This window comes from Equus przewalskii, chromosome 14, assembly GCF_037783145.1.
Source record: "Equus przewalskii isolate Varuska chromosome 14, EquPr2, whole genome shotgun sequence".
NCBI classification, from domain to species: domain Eukaryota; kingdom Metazoa; phylum Chordata; class Mammalia; order Perissodactyla; family Equidae; genus Equus; species Equus przewalskii.
Window position 1 is genome coordinate 44,429,409 of NC_091844.1, and position 14,137 is coordinate 44,443,545.

Below are 14,137 nucleotides of genomic sequence, written 5' to 3' on the forward strand. Positions count from 1 at the left end.
CACCAGTGTTCTGTGTCTTTAGTATATCATTCTCTTTTTAAAATATTCTGCAAGTACTTTATACCCTGAAGACAAAGTCTTAGTGAAGACAGTCTGAGTTTTAGGAGTTAACTATTCGTATGTCCTTGTATAAATACTTTTACACATTACTATCAGAGACAAATTCTTGATAATATAATAAATCCATTCACCACTTCTTTCTATAGATTCTATTTTTATAAAACTAAAAGGAATATTTTGAGACTTAAATCTTTCAGATTCCTTTTTTGAGCATTAGTATTTGCTTTTGAAAACCTAGACTGTATTCTGGAGCTCTGGTTACGCAGTGATTGGTTTCTTTATGACCAGGGATAGTTTAAAAGGCGGACTGGGGCAGTAAGAGGAGGATAATTTAATTTGCCTCTTTAAAAAAGATTATTTTAGGCCACCTATTTATGGCATCAGTATCTGTGTTCATAAATTATCTTTAAAAGTAATTTTCTGACCTCCAATGATGAATTGTATTATTTTTACACTTGGATAGTAGGTACAAACTTTTGGAATCAAAGTTAGAATCCACTCTAAAGAAGTCACTTGAAATAAAAGAAGAAAAAATTGCTGCTTTAGAAGCTCGATTAGAAGAATCCACAAATTTTAACCAGCAGTTGCGCCAAGAGCTTAAAACAGTAAGTGGTTTCCTTGGAAAGAATTTTAATTGTCAGATATTTGGACAGAAAAATGTAAAGTAGAAAATAAAAATGTAACATCATTTTATTAATAGTTTATTTCTTCCTTTTTCTTAAATTTGAGAGTATTCTTAAATTTTTGTCATATACTTCTGACACACTGTATTTTGTCTATACACTATAATTTATTCAATCCTGTTTCATGTGTGTATGTCTGTCCTCCATGCAGTTAGGGACATATCAAAATTGTGGGTGTAGCATAGGGAAAAGGCAGGCTTATTTCAATGGGAAAAGCTCTCAATGCGATACTGACACTTTGACAGTCTTTTCTATTGAGAATCCAGGTAAAAGTTTGATAGGCAAGACCTGGTTATGAGGATGCCAAGTAGAGGGAAATCATATGTGTGGTGTAAGAAAGCACCTGATTTCATAAATCTGAAGTCTTTTCTGTATCTGTTTTCTTGTCATATTTGGAATTATCTAGTGAAGTAAACAAGGCAGGGACAACTGTCTGTTTTCCCTACATGAATAAATTTAAAGGGGCTTGCCCATCCCATAGGGTTAGTATATGGTAGATTGGTAGAATTATGTTCTGGTTTATTCTCCCTTTTGTCATCTCTGCAGTGCTGCCAGGAATGGTTTTACAGTCAACTAAACATTCAGGCAGACGAGATTACTATAGGCCACATTTAGAACCATTTGATTCAGAACACTATAGGAAATACAAGTAGATAGCAGGGCACTGTCAGTTGTCCATCTTTACATACTTGTCTAAGAGTCATCTTCCCACCAGATGACAGTTGAAGTGCAAGAAATGAGATTCACATTGGGTGTGTGCAGGAGCTGCCCTGACTTTGAGATTTCATGTTCCACAGCAGTCATCATCTCTTACAACAACTCCAAAAGCATAGATTTAGGATCTCCACAATGGATATACGAGTTTTAAGAGTTGCTGTACTCAGAGAACTTCAAAGATACGGCTTTCTGTTAGATATTTATAGTTCTCCCAGTCCAAGAACAGTTTCAATCAGGGGTCATTTTTCCCTCAAGCAATCTTGCCTGGTAATGTAGATCATTCCAATTTTATTAGGTTTACAGAGAAACAGTTACCCAAAGATGAATTTCTCATGCAGAAAGGGAAAAAGATTTTGTTCTCCTATTGCCCTTACCATCATTGCTGGTATTTGTCTTAGACATTACTGTGGAACATATATTGTTACAGAAGAAATTCTAGAACTTTGCTTAGTTAACATATAAAGGATTATCTAAAAAATAAAATAAAACTTGGCGCCATATTTCATTAATCTGCTTTATTTCCTGAATATTTTACCCTATTCAGCAGTATCACTAGGTTGCAAATAAAGTCAGCTTCATGAACCTACTCAGCCAGGAAATAAGTGGGTTTGGGAATATGTTGGTATATGTGTATTTCAAGTATAAAACGTAAAGATTTAAAATTCCATCATTGTCTTCCAATTCCAGACATTTTGGCATAAATATTGAAAAATAAATAAATAGAAAGCTTCCTGTTATAAATAACATGTGTTCAACTGGACTTATACTGTCCTAATTTTGAGTACTATACACGAAGAGGTATATCACTTGAAGATAGACTATGAAAATTAAATATGAATAGTATAAGGCCTAAAATAACCACTAAGGTAGCATGGCAAAGAAGTATAATTAATATGCCATTATCATAAAAAATCCAAAAGACAGGAAAAGGAAAAAGGGGAAACAAAGTACAGATTGGACAAATAGAAAACAAATAGCAAGATAGCAGTTTTAAACCAAACCATATCAATAATTGCATTAAATATAAAAGTGTAAACACCCCAGTTAAAAGTTAGAGATGAATAGAGTAGATGAACAGGCCACACCCACATCCATGCTGCCTCTAAGAAACCTTGATGGAAACTGATGTCCTTTTCTGTGTGAACATAAATTAGAGATTTTGATTAATGATACACAAGGTAAAGGAAGCATTTTTGAAACTTAGTTGTTAGAACAATAGGCTAAGAATGAGAAGCTCTGAGATTTACTCTCAGCTCCCCTTGTTAGTAATGGCATATGTCTTATAACCTTTCTAAGTCTAGAAGTAAGACCCTGTGGGAAATTAATGTAAAATAGGAGACTAGAAATGATGTCACTCATCTATATTATTAGGGTACTAAAAGTAAAAAAAAAAAAAAAAAAAACCCTGGAAAATCCAAATCCCAAAACACCTGTTAGATCACTTGCCAAGCTTTAAATTACATTCTATCTTGGCATCTTTTTTCTTTAGTCTCACGTCATTATTTTCTAACTCAAAAGTAGCTAAATTTATTGTTGAGTTATAAGCTTTCTTAAAGTTTGCATTAGACATTGAATTATTTTAAACATTTATGTCCTTAATAGAAAGTTTGGGGTTGATTTATAAATTTATGGTAAACTTCTACAATAAACTAGTGATTCGGGATAAGTATAATAGTAATCAATTTAAATTGAAGAGAGCTGGTAGGTAATTGGCAATTTTCCTAATACCTGATGACCAAGTTCGTTTTTAGTTGGCTCTCTTAAAATAGGATTTGGTTGTAATTATACCAGAAAACACTGGATAAGATATATCTTGGCTTATTCCCTCTTTGTAAAATGAGTTACGATAATTATATATGGATCAAGAGCTGAATAAAGAAGTCATTAATTAACATAACTCATTCTGTATGGCATATCCTTCTTAAAAGGGCAGACATATATAGATACCTCCTCAACTTTAAGCATTTTTTTAAGAGGACTGATTACGTGTGTCAAGTCTTTATTTGTTCTTTACATGGGAATCTCTGAAATCTCTAAATCAGCTATAGATAGCTCTAAAAACAATTGTTAGTATTAGCAACATGTCTGTGTCCAGTGAATCTTGTCATTTGTTTTCATTTTCATCATAAACAATAGGATCTGAAATTACAGAAATATACTGTAGAATCGTGGCACATAAGCAGAGTATATTTAATATTTCTAGGAGGAAAAGATTTGCATTTTGCAAAGCATACATTGTGATCATGGTAATAATGATAATCGTATATATTATTTATCACATTTTTAAATAAAGTGTCTCTCACATTCACCAGACCAGTGCAGAGTCAAATTAATTGTGAGAAGTATAACTTTGGTGATTTTTTTTCTCCTGATTAAAATATTTTAAATAAAATCTTAGGTGAAAAAGAATTATGAAGCTCTCAAACAGAGACAAGATGAGGAAAGGATGGTACAGAGCTCTCCTCCAACTTCTGGTGAGGATAACAAATGGGAGCGAGAAAGTCAAGAAACTACTAGAGAGCTTCTGAAAGTTAAAGATAGATTAATTGAAGTAGAAAGAAATGTAAGTAATTTAAAATTTTTAGTAGAAATAAAGATTTTTATATAAAGGATTATTAGATATGTAACTCAGAAAATTAATCTGGTTTTGTAGCTTTGTTCACTTTATACTTTCTTGGCTGATTTGTTCTATACTATAAAGAAAGACCGAAGAGCTGAGTTATCTTGAAAATATAACCCAAACCCATCTACTTCTCTCCATCTCTGCTGTTACCACTCGAGTCTAAGGTGCCGTCATCTCTCATCTGGACAAATAGAATATCCTCCTAACTGGCTTCCCCCACTTCCATTCCATCCCTTCCAATCTAACCCATTCTCTGTGCAGAAGCTATAGGACTGTGTCCTACAAGATCCTTCCTGACATTGCCCTGCCTATGTCTCTAACTTTATCCTATACTACTCTCTTCCACTCACCCTGTTTATTTATCTGGGGGTAATATTATTATCTGTGAATATCTAAAAAACACAAAACGACACCTGGTGAATAATAAGTAAATTAATTCTAGTTATATTGACCTCTTCTGTTTGTTCCTATCTCAGGGGCTTTCTGTTTGCTTCCCCTACCTGGAACACACGGCTGGCTTCCCTCCGCATGCAGCTCTCGTACCGTGTATCTCCTGCAAGCAGTCTTCTCTGACCCCTTACCCTAGTAAAGTAGCTGTCCCCAGCCAAAACTCATATACGAGCACATCACTGTCTGTCTTAGTTTTGTCACAGCACTTTCACTAGTGAAATTATATTTTTTATTCATTTATTTGTTATTGGTCTACTGAAAAAAAGCTCCTTGAGAGCAGGTACCTTGTCTGTCTTTTTCACCACTGTGCCTTCGGTATGTAGATAATGGCTGATAGATAGCAGATACTTAATAAACATTCGCTGAATAAGTTCAATAAATATTTAACAATAATCAAATGAATTCAACAAACATTTATCCTTCAAAAATGAATGAGCTGAAAGAATCTACATGCTAACAAGTAAAATAGTTGTGGTGGATGTTATTTTTTAATTTAACATTCGTCAAAAACTTTAAGCCATAGAGCCAGAAATTAACCTCTGACACCATTGATTCCTACTTCTCATCCAAAAATAATCACCGTAAACAGTTATCTTCCCAGAAAAATGTTTGTGACTTATCTGTGTATAGACATATATTTCTCTTACAGATTTACACCTGTGGGATCATGCTATACAATATTTTTATTTGCATTTTTGATTGTTATCTTGGAGATCTATTTTAGCAGATACAGCTCTATCTCATTTTGTTTAATGACCATGTATTATTCAATAGTGTGGATGTTACCATAATTTATTTAAATAAATTCCACATTGATAGACATTTAGGTTATTTTCAGATTTAGCTGCAATGAAAATCCACATATAACATGTATATAGGGTAGTAAATTCCTGACATTGAAATTGATAGGCCAAAGAATATATTCATGTCTGTGTTTATGTTTAATTTTAATTGATATCATTGTATTAGACTTTCAAAATCACATAAATTTTCAGTCCCACTAATAGAGTACTATTTTTCCAGATGAACATTGGGTATTACCAGCCTTTTAATTTTTGTTAAAGTGATAGGAGAAAATATTTTAATTTGTATGTTTTATATTATTAGTGTGCCATTTTATACCTTTTCATACATTTATTAGCCATATACGAATAGCTATTTTTGATTATTTAGTGATTTATATACATATACACACACACACACACACACACACCTCTATCACTTGGATTAATAATTACATTTCAGAAAATTTGGCTGGCATATAACATTCTCTAAGGTAAATCTTTTTTCCCGTTGATTTCCGTAGTGAATTTCTGTTCAAAAAAATTATTTGATTGTCATATTTTAGCCATTTTAGATAATGGGTTTATAAAGATGGCTAGCTGAATATTAGACTGGTAATTTTTGTGCATTTGCCAGTATATTTGCTAAGCTCATACTTTTCCATCTTAATTTTTTTTCTGTTCTGAGATATCCTTTCTACTCTCAATTATCTAGTCTATTCATTATAGACTATGGGAATTTTTCTTATTCCTAGGGATACCCAGACTCATCATTAGAGTTTGTACATTTTGGTTTCTAATGAGCTAAACTAGAGTAGTACTTAACATATGTGAGTGAAACATGGTTCAGTTGGGTGTGCCAAGATGGTATGTAAATACATCAGTATTCTGAATTACTTTTCCAGTGTAAATTGTCATCCTTTTTATTTGAACAAATGAACAAAAGAGAACTAGAATATCAAAACCCATGTTATAGCATTTTGCTTCCTCAGCTTTGATTTTATGGTATAGTACGTGGGTTAAATCATGACTTGTCTTTTATACAGTGACGTGTGGTGTATATAGCATGAAAGCCTGTAAAGTGAATGTTATCTTTGTTCCCTATTAGAGATATAATAAAAGTGATTTTTGGGGACTCAGTTGTAACTTTTTATGCATATTGCAATTACATACAAATTCTGGCCTTGTTGTATATTAAAGTTTTATTTCAGTTTGCTAGAGGGTTTTTTATACTTTTTGATGCTTATTTTTTTTGGAAATGTTGTGTAGAAATAATGCTGAAAATATAATATCCATGACAAATATTTTAATATGTATCACAGTAAATACAGTGATCTGTGATTTGCATAGTAATTCAACCATTTAACTATAAAATTGAAATATGGTCATATGTACTGGAAAAATTGAAAGTGGTATGTTCTGTTTGAATTTGCTCCAGAAGTTCTATAAATGAAATACAATTTTAGTGAGTGTTTTATACCATGAAAAAAATCACTAAGGAGAATATGTAACATCTGTTAGGTCCATTATGGAGTAAATTTTTTAAACAGATGGTTAAGATTGTTCCTGCTTCTCTTCCAAATATTTGTGTTTATAAAATACTTAGTTTTGCTGCTACCCCTGGGACCACTATTCACCTATATATATATACATATATGTATTTGCCTTTGGGCAGTTGGAAAAGGTACACTTCATTGGCTAGACACAGCCCCCCACACACTCTAGGCACTTTAAAATAGCAGAAAAACCATACAACTGAAAATCCCATTCTAGTTTCTTGTGTTAATAAATATATTTAAAATATAATATTTTACTTTTTGGACTTTATAAAGCAGACAGACAATAGCATATTAAGGTTTTAGTATTATTACTTTCTTTTTCTTTTCTTCTTTTCTTTTTTTTTGGTGAGGAACATTGGCCCTGAGCTAACATCTGTTGCCAATCTTCCTCTTTTTATTTGAAGAAGGTTGTCCCTGAGCTGACATCCATGCTAATCCTCCACCACTTTGTATGTGGGATGCCACCACAGTGTGACTTAATGAGCAGTGTGTAGGTCCACACCCAGGATCTGAACCCGTGAACCCTGGGCTGCCGAAGTGGAGCCTGCGAACTTAACCACTACACCACCAGGCTGGCCAAATTTCTTTTTCTTAGATTAAATGTCTATTTACAACTTGGGATAGAGGGGAAATGTTTTATCTTTTTCTCTTTTAAGATTGTTAGGATTTGTTTGGATTGTAATGGTAATAAATACTCATACAAAATTCTAGTACCTGTTAAACAGAAATATGTTTGATGTTGCTTTTATCCTTAATATGTATGTTTTCTTTATTAAGAATGCTACACTGCAAGCCGAGAAGCAAGCACTGAAAACTCAGCTGAAGCAACTTGAGACACAGAACAATAACTTGCAGGCTCAGATTCTTGCACTTCAGAGGCAGACGGTGTCCTTACAGGAGCAGAATACTACTCTTCAAACACAGAATGCCAAACTTCAGGTTGTAATGTAATACTTTGAGGAGATGCAACTGAACTCTTGAATAATGCTGTTAAAATAAGGATGACTAGACATAGTAACATTGTTTCTTAGTGAGTGAATTTAACAATTAGTTGAAGATAAATTAAAATATTTCTTTAGTGCTATACCAAACTTTGAGATATCAATGTTTTTTAAATGTCAGAGCCTTTAAATATTAATAAATTCAATCAACAAATATAAATAACAAAAGATAATTTCACTGATGTGGCCTTTCACCCATTTCAACAAGTTGATTATATCAGGTAGAAATCCTTGCTTTAGAATATGGTTGCAACATACCATCCCTTGTTGCATTTTTACAGCTTTCTTATCAGTTAAGTTAATGGAAAACAACACAGCATGAGAATTTTGTCTTCAGACTTGTCCTTAGTTCGAAAGATCCATCTTGCACTTAACACTGCCAGTATCTTTTCAAATAGAACAGTTAGGTGGGGGAAAGTGCAACTCTCTGAAACCTCTTAAAGAGCAGAAGAAAAGAAATTACTTCTCTGAATTTATAAGTTCTTTCTGCAACTGTTTTCCAAATGGTAAAGCAACACTAATTTAATTTAGGCTCTGGAGAAAATTTCCTATTGAGTTTTCACAAGTAATTTTTCAGTTCTACCAACTCTCAACTTCTAGAAAATGATAAACTAGTGTTTCAAATTCTGTGCTTTTTGATGAGTGGAATGCAGAGTGTTGCTATTCACCTTCATTTAAAATAATTCAACCCAAAACATATGTCTCATAATATATATTATTAAGACCTACCAAAAGTCAAAATTAAATGGTAGCCTTGTTCTTTGGGATGCTAAATCCAAATTTTCTCAGTATAATATGAATATATCTGCTATGATTTATTTAGAGCTTCCTAAAGTTAACGTAATCTTTTATTTTGAAAAAAGAACAACATACACTGTTTTTCTTATGTCTGATAACAGTATGCATTCTTTTAGGTTGAAAATTCCACCCTTAATTCCCAGAGTACCTCACTTATGAACCAGAATGCACAACTCCTAATCCAGCAATCTTCCTTAGAAAATGAAAATGAATCCATAATCAAAGAGCGAGAGGACCTGAAATCTCTCTATGATTCTCTGGTCAAAGATCATGAAAAGCTGGAACTTCTTCATGAACGGCAGGCTTCAGAGTATGAGTCTCTCATTGCTAAACATGGAACGCTAAAGTCTGCCCACAAAAATCTTGAGGTAGAACATAAAGACCTCGAAGACCGGTAATTTATTATATTTTCTTATGTTGTTAATTTAAAACCAATCATTTTGGGTAATATAATAAATTTTATGAGTTAAACAGATCTAAGAGATAATTTATGGAGGAAATTTATATAAATTTACATGTTTTATGTCATACTTATTAAGTATTACTCTTGTTTCCTTCACTTACAAAATATTTTTTTCTAAGGAAATATTATAAACCGAATACCTAACTTTTTTTTCTAGTTATAATCAGTTACTAAAACAGAAAGGACAGTTGGAAGAATTGGAAAAAACACTGAAAGTAGAACAAGAAAAAATGCTACTTGAAAACAAAAACCATGAGACTGTAGCTGCAGAATACAAGAAACTTTGTGGTGAAAATGATAGGTAATAAATATTTATATATTTTAGTTTTGTATTATTCATTACATCCAAAGTATATACTGCCCCTTTGCGGTACCATCCATTACTTAGAATTTTATTAAAGATCCTAGAGCAATAAGTAAATTACCCAACAAAATCATGCACCTGGTTATAGAATTGCTCAGACAAAAACCTAGATTTCCTGTTTTCTCTCATTGTTTCTCTCTTGATTTATTCAACTAATTACATTTTGAAGTCACATTAGATAATGAAATTTCTGTAGCTTGATAGTATTTACATACTTTATTGAGATAGAATGTAATGAAACCTGATTCCGTGTCTTTTTCTCTTTTCACTAGTCTGGTATCCCAATTCTTATCTTTTGAAGTTGCTACAAGTGAGCTGCCTTATAATTTCTTAGCTGATTGATTTGTGACTTTTAACTGTCTTAGGTATTAATGTTTGCATATTGGCATGGGGCAATTATTTTTTAATTTGAAGCCTTGGTAAAATCAAAACTTGCCAACTGGTAATCACACTGCTTCATAAGGATACATTTTCAGAAGTTTTTTAGAAACTTTTGAAAAGTTCAGACAGCCTAAACATTAGCACTTCACTTACACTGCCATAGCCAAAGTGCTGAAAGGCAGCACACAAAATTCAAATGGGGGTCATTTATTGAGTGTCCTCTTATGAATTTAATACAACCCGTTCTTAGAATTAAACTTTTCTTTCTTTTCCTTTACCAGAAAATCCCTAAGCGTCTGGAGCCCTTTTCATTTTCATGCTCAGTAGTTTTTAATTTAGTGGTTGTTACAATTAGAAATTCTGTACTGGGGGATTTGAACTTCAACAAGCCCACCAACACGCTAGAATGAAGGATGTATTGTAGAGTATGTGCAGTAGAAGACCAAATTGTAACAAGCTATAGAATACAAGGACAGGGTCATTTCTATTACGTACATAACATTGGGGAATGCATTTACTGTGAAGTCTCATCTTGAACCTAACCTTTTTTCCGTTGTTAGGATTCAAACCAAACTGGGACAGTTTGTGAACCTAGGTAGGCTTTCTAGGAATCTAATGTTATGTTACTGAGGAGCCTCCAGAGAAAGAACTCAGCCTAAATGAAAAGGAGAAATTGAGTGTGATGAGCTTGAACCAGAAGATTGTGCAGCCTTGTGAGGGAAGAGAGATCCTGAGTAGAATATTTTCTGTCTTCCAAAGCTGTTCTTACTCAGCTTTTATGCACTCATGTCTGTGTTCTAAGGGAAGAAAAGGCTTTAAGTCAAACCTGAAAGAGCTCTTTCACCAAAAAAAGATAATTATGAAGACTTGTCTGAAGAACAATGGTTTATCCATTCCTCTAAATGGCCTAAGTTTTAATCTTAGATAATGCCAAACTGAGAAAGTTTCTTACATGGACTGGGTTGTCTTTGGCCTTTTTAGAATTATTTTCACTGAATTGCATTTTGGTGTTAATGTTCTCGGCTTTGAAGGACAGTGTAAAAAACTCTCTTAAAGAATTCAGTTTAGCATTTGCCACAGAGATGATATTAAGGACATTATATATTATCTCTCTTCATATCCTGCACCCCCCGAAGCAGCAGTAGGAAAATCTTTGATATCTATAGGTATTGATATACTGTATAGCTGTCTGTATGTCTCAGTGAGGTTTGACCAGCTATTATACTCATGGCATGTGTTCCTTCATGGATTCAACATATATATGGAGCATTTACTGTATGTTTCTGGCCTTTTGTTGTATATTTTTACTTAGTCTTGACTTTTTAAATGTATTCTTTTATTATTTATAATTCTTGTAAGCTGACTCAAATTCTTTGGGGAATGAGTTGAAGTAAGTTGCTAGATGTTCTGAACAAGTACTACCCTGAGCAAAAATTTGGGTTTTTTGGCTACCTCCTCCTTTTGTGGGTTCCTGATCTTAATGGTATAAGATAAAGGTTGGTAAACTATAGTCAGTCACCTCAGCAGGCCACATCCAGCTTTCAGATTTGGTACAGCCTCCAAACTAAGAAACAATTTTTACATTTTAAAAGCTTATGGAAAAAACAAAAGAGAAGAGCATGCTATAGAGTAGATGTGGCTCACAGACACTGTGTAAGGTATTTACTCTCTGGTCCTTTACAGAAAAAGTTTGCTGATCTCTGCTCTTGGAGATCATAGACCTTGGTCTGAAGGTATAATAGTGGAAAGAAACAGAAAAGGCTATACTTTGATTTTTACAGAAAATCCAAACTTTATCATTAATAATTGGGAACTGCATAAATACGAATAATTTGCCACAACTGCAGAAATCTCAATAACTAAAATTTTGGTTTAAGCCTGTATATTCAGTTATCTGGCACCAGAGTGATAGACTATCATATCTCACACTAGATTGATTAATTCTCTCCATCTGATCTTTCTTGAATTTTCATGTTGAATTTTAGAATCTTTGAAATCTCTATGAAATCAAAACTGGATTGGTAATTTTTTTTATTCTTTAATCTAAATATTTTCTTATTCATACTTTAAATTTTATCTGATAAAATTATGAGTGTCTTTACATCTTCAATGTGTTTAAATGCCTAAGGATTTCTTTTCAAGGGAAAAGTACTCAACTTTTTTTTAATCTAGTTTTTGCAAACTAGAAACTGATTCTTCATAAGTTTAGTAACTGGCAAAAGAATCTTTTATATTCTCTAAGTATGTCTGAATGTGATTTACAGCATTTCACACTGTGTAAATTACAATGAAAGCTATTAAGAGAATCTAATTTTGTATGATTTCTAATTATAGGCTGAATCATACATATAATCAGCTTTTAAAAGAGACTGAAGTTTTACAAACTGACCATAAAAACTTAAAAAGTCTTCTAAATAATTCCAAACTGGAACAAACAAGATTAGAAGCTGAATTTTCAAAGCTAAAGGAACAGTACCAGCAGTTGGACATCACATCCACCAAGCTAAATAACCAGTGTGAGGTGAGCTTTAACAAGTTTAATCACTATTTCCTTCTTCAGGCATCAAGACATGGTGAAAAAATAAACGATTATATTGTAATGACAATAGCAGTATATAATTAGTGAGGTATTTCTAAAAGAATTGGTGAGGGATAATTGAAATTCACAAGTAATTCAGAAAAACTTCCTTTATCATTAATTTGAACATTTTTTACCATTAGTTTAAACTTGTATGTGCAAATACTTTGAAAATTGTAAAATTGTGTCCTTGTTTAGTGAAAAAATGTTTACTGACCACCTGGCATGTACTAGTAAAACAAAAAGGTAAGAATCTCTCCCATTATGGAGTTTATATTCTGGTGGAAGGAAACAGACAATAAACATAATAAGCAAGTGAAATATGTAGTGTTTCAGTGTTGTGTTACATATGGCTACGTAGCAAATTACCCCAAAACTTAGTGGTATAAAACAACCATTTATTGTACTCACAGATTCTGTGGGTTGGAATTTGGACAGGTACAGTGGGGCCAGTTTATCTCTGATCCACTTGCAGCTGGGCCCTCAGTGGGAAGATTGGAAGGTTGAGTGCGTATTTGCTGGTTGATGCTGGCTATCAGCTGGAGGCATCAGTTTCCTCTCCACGTGGTCTCCCCATGGATTGGTTTGGGCTTTTTCACAACATGGTGAGAACCAGACAGAAGCCATCTCTGATTTTATGATCAAGCCTCAAAAGTCATACAGCATCATTTCCCCTACATTCTATTCATTGAGGCAGTCAAAGTCCCTTCCAGGTTCAAGGGGAAGAGAAATAGACTCAGCCTCTTGATGGAGAATGGCAAGATTCTAGAAGAACACATGGACTGGAAATACTGCCGTAACCATTTTGAAAATTAGTCTGCGACATATGGTATGTTACAAGATGATAAGTTATGTGCAAGTAAAAATGGAGTAGGGTAAAGAGGGATAAGGACTGCCAGGGTGGATGAGGGAGTGTAGATTGAAATTTTAGTTAGGCATCACTGAACAAAGATTTGAGAAGGAGATTAGGGTACTACTGTGTGGATATCGAGGGAAAGAACATTCCAGGCAAACAGCCAATGCAATGCCCCTATGGCCAGGGGAATCCTGGTGTGTTTGAGGAACAGAGGAAGCCAGTGTGACTGGAGTGGAATGAGCAAAGGAGAGAGTAGTAGGAGATGAGATCAAAGATGTGCTTGGGCCAGATATGTTGCCTTTTAGGTGAGTGTAAAAAAATTTTGACTTTTATTCTGAGTAAAATGGGTATGCCATTGGAGGATTTTGAGCAGAAATTATATCTGCCTTATGTATACAATTCTGTTAATTCCATGCCTCTCGCTATGATGGCTTGATAAGTGTTAATAGTTTTGAAATATAAAAAGGATACTGATAGCCTTAGATAATCCTTAAGTTTTGTGGTTGGTACCTAAATCATTAAAGTTTGAATATAGCTGAACAGCTGAATTTCACGGAACTTTTAGGAAACCAGCACTTAAGCAAACCCTTAAATGAAATTAGGAATAGACAGTATCAGAAAAGTAATACCTAAAAGCTTTTTTGTCTGAAATTATAAACCAGTAGAAAGAAAAACTGGTTTGAAATCATATACATTTAATTATCCAATGAAGCTCAGAAAGTATCGAACATTCATTCTGCCAATGATTTATAAAAGTCTAAATAAAATATAATTGAGGTAATGGATTTACAGAATGGTAGAGTGAGGAACATGACAAATCAG

General features: G+C 33.4%; 1 protein-coding gene across 14 annotated transcripts in view; it reads left to right on the forward strand.

The window, feature by feature from the left end:
- Window positions 1-14,137, forward strand: part of CCDC88A (coiled-coil domain containing 88A) — a 123,167-nt gene that overhangs the window by 81,481 nt on the left and 27,549 nt on the right. For 12 of the 14 annotated variants that reach the window (XM_070572643.1, XM_070572646.1, XM_070572648.1 and 9 more), the window contains exons 17-22: window positions 524-665; window positions 3,859-4,023; window positions 7,652-7,813; window positions 8,790-9,067; window positions 9,294-9,437; window positions 12,216-12,402. In XM_070572643.1, the coding sequence (XP_070428744.1) occupies window positions 524-665; window positions 3,859-4,023; window positions 7,652-7,813; window positions 8,790-9,067; window positions 9,294-9,437; window positions 12,216-12,402 (1,078 nt within the window). The remainder of the gene's footprint in view (window positions 1-523; window positions 666-3,858; window positions 4,024-7,651; window positions 7,814-8,789; window positions 9,068-9,293; window positions 9,438-12,215; window positions 12,403-14,137) is intronic. The other 2 variants (XM_070572645.1, XM_070572650.1) reach the window with 1 other exon arrangement.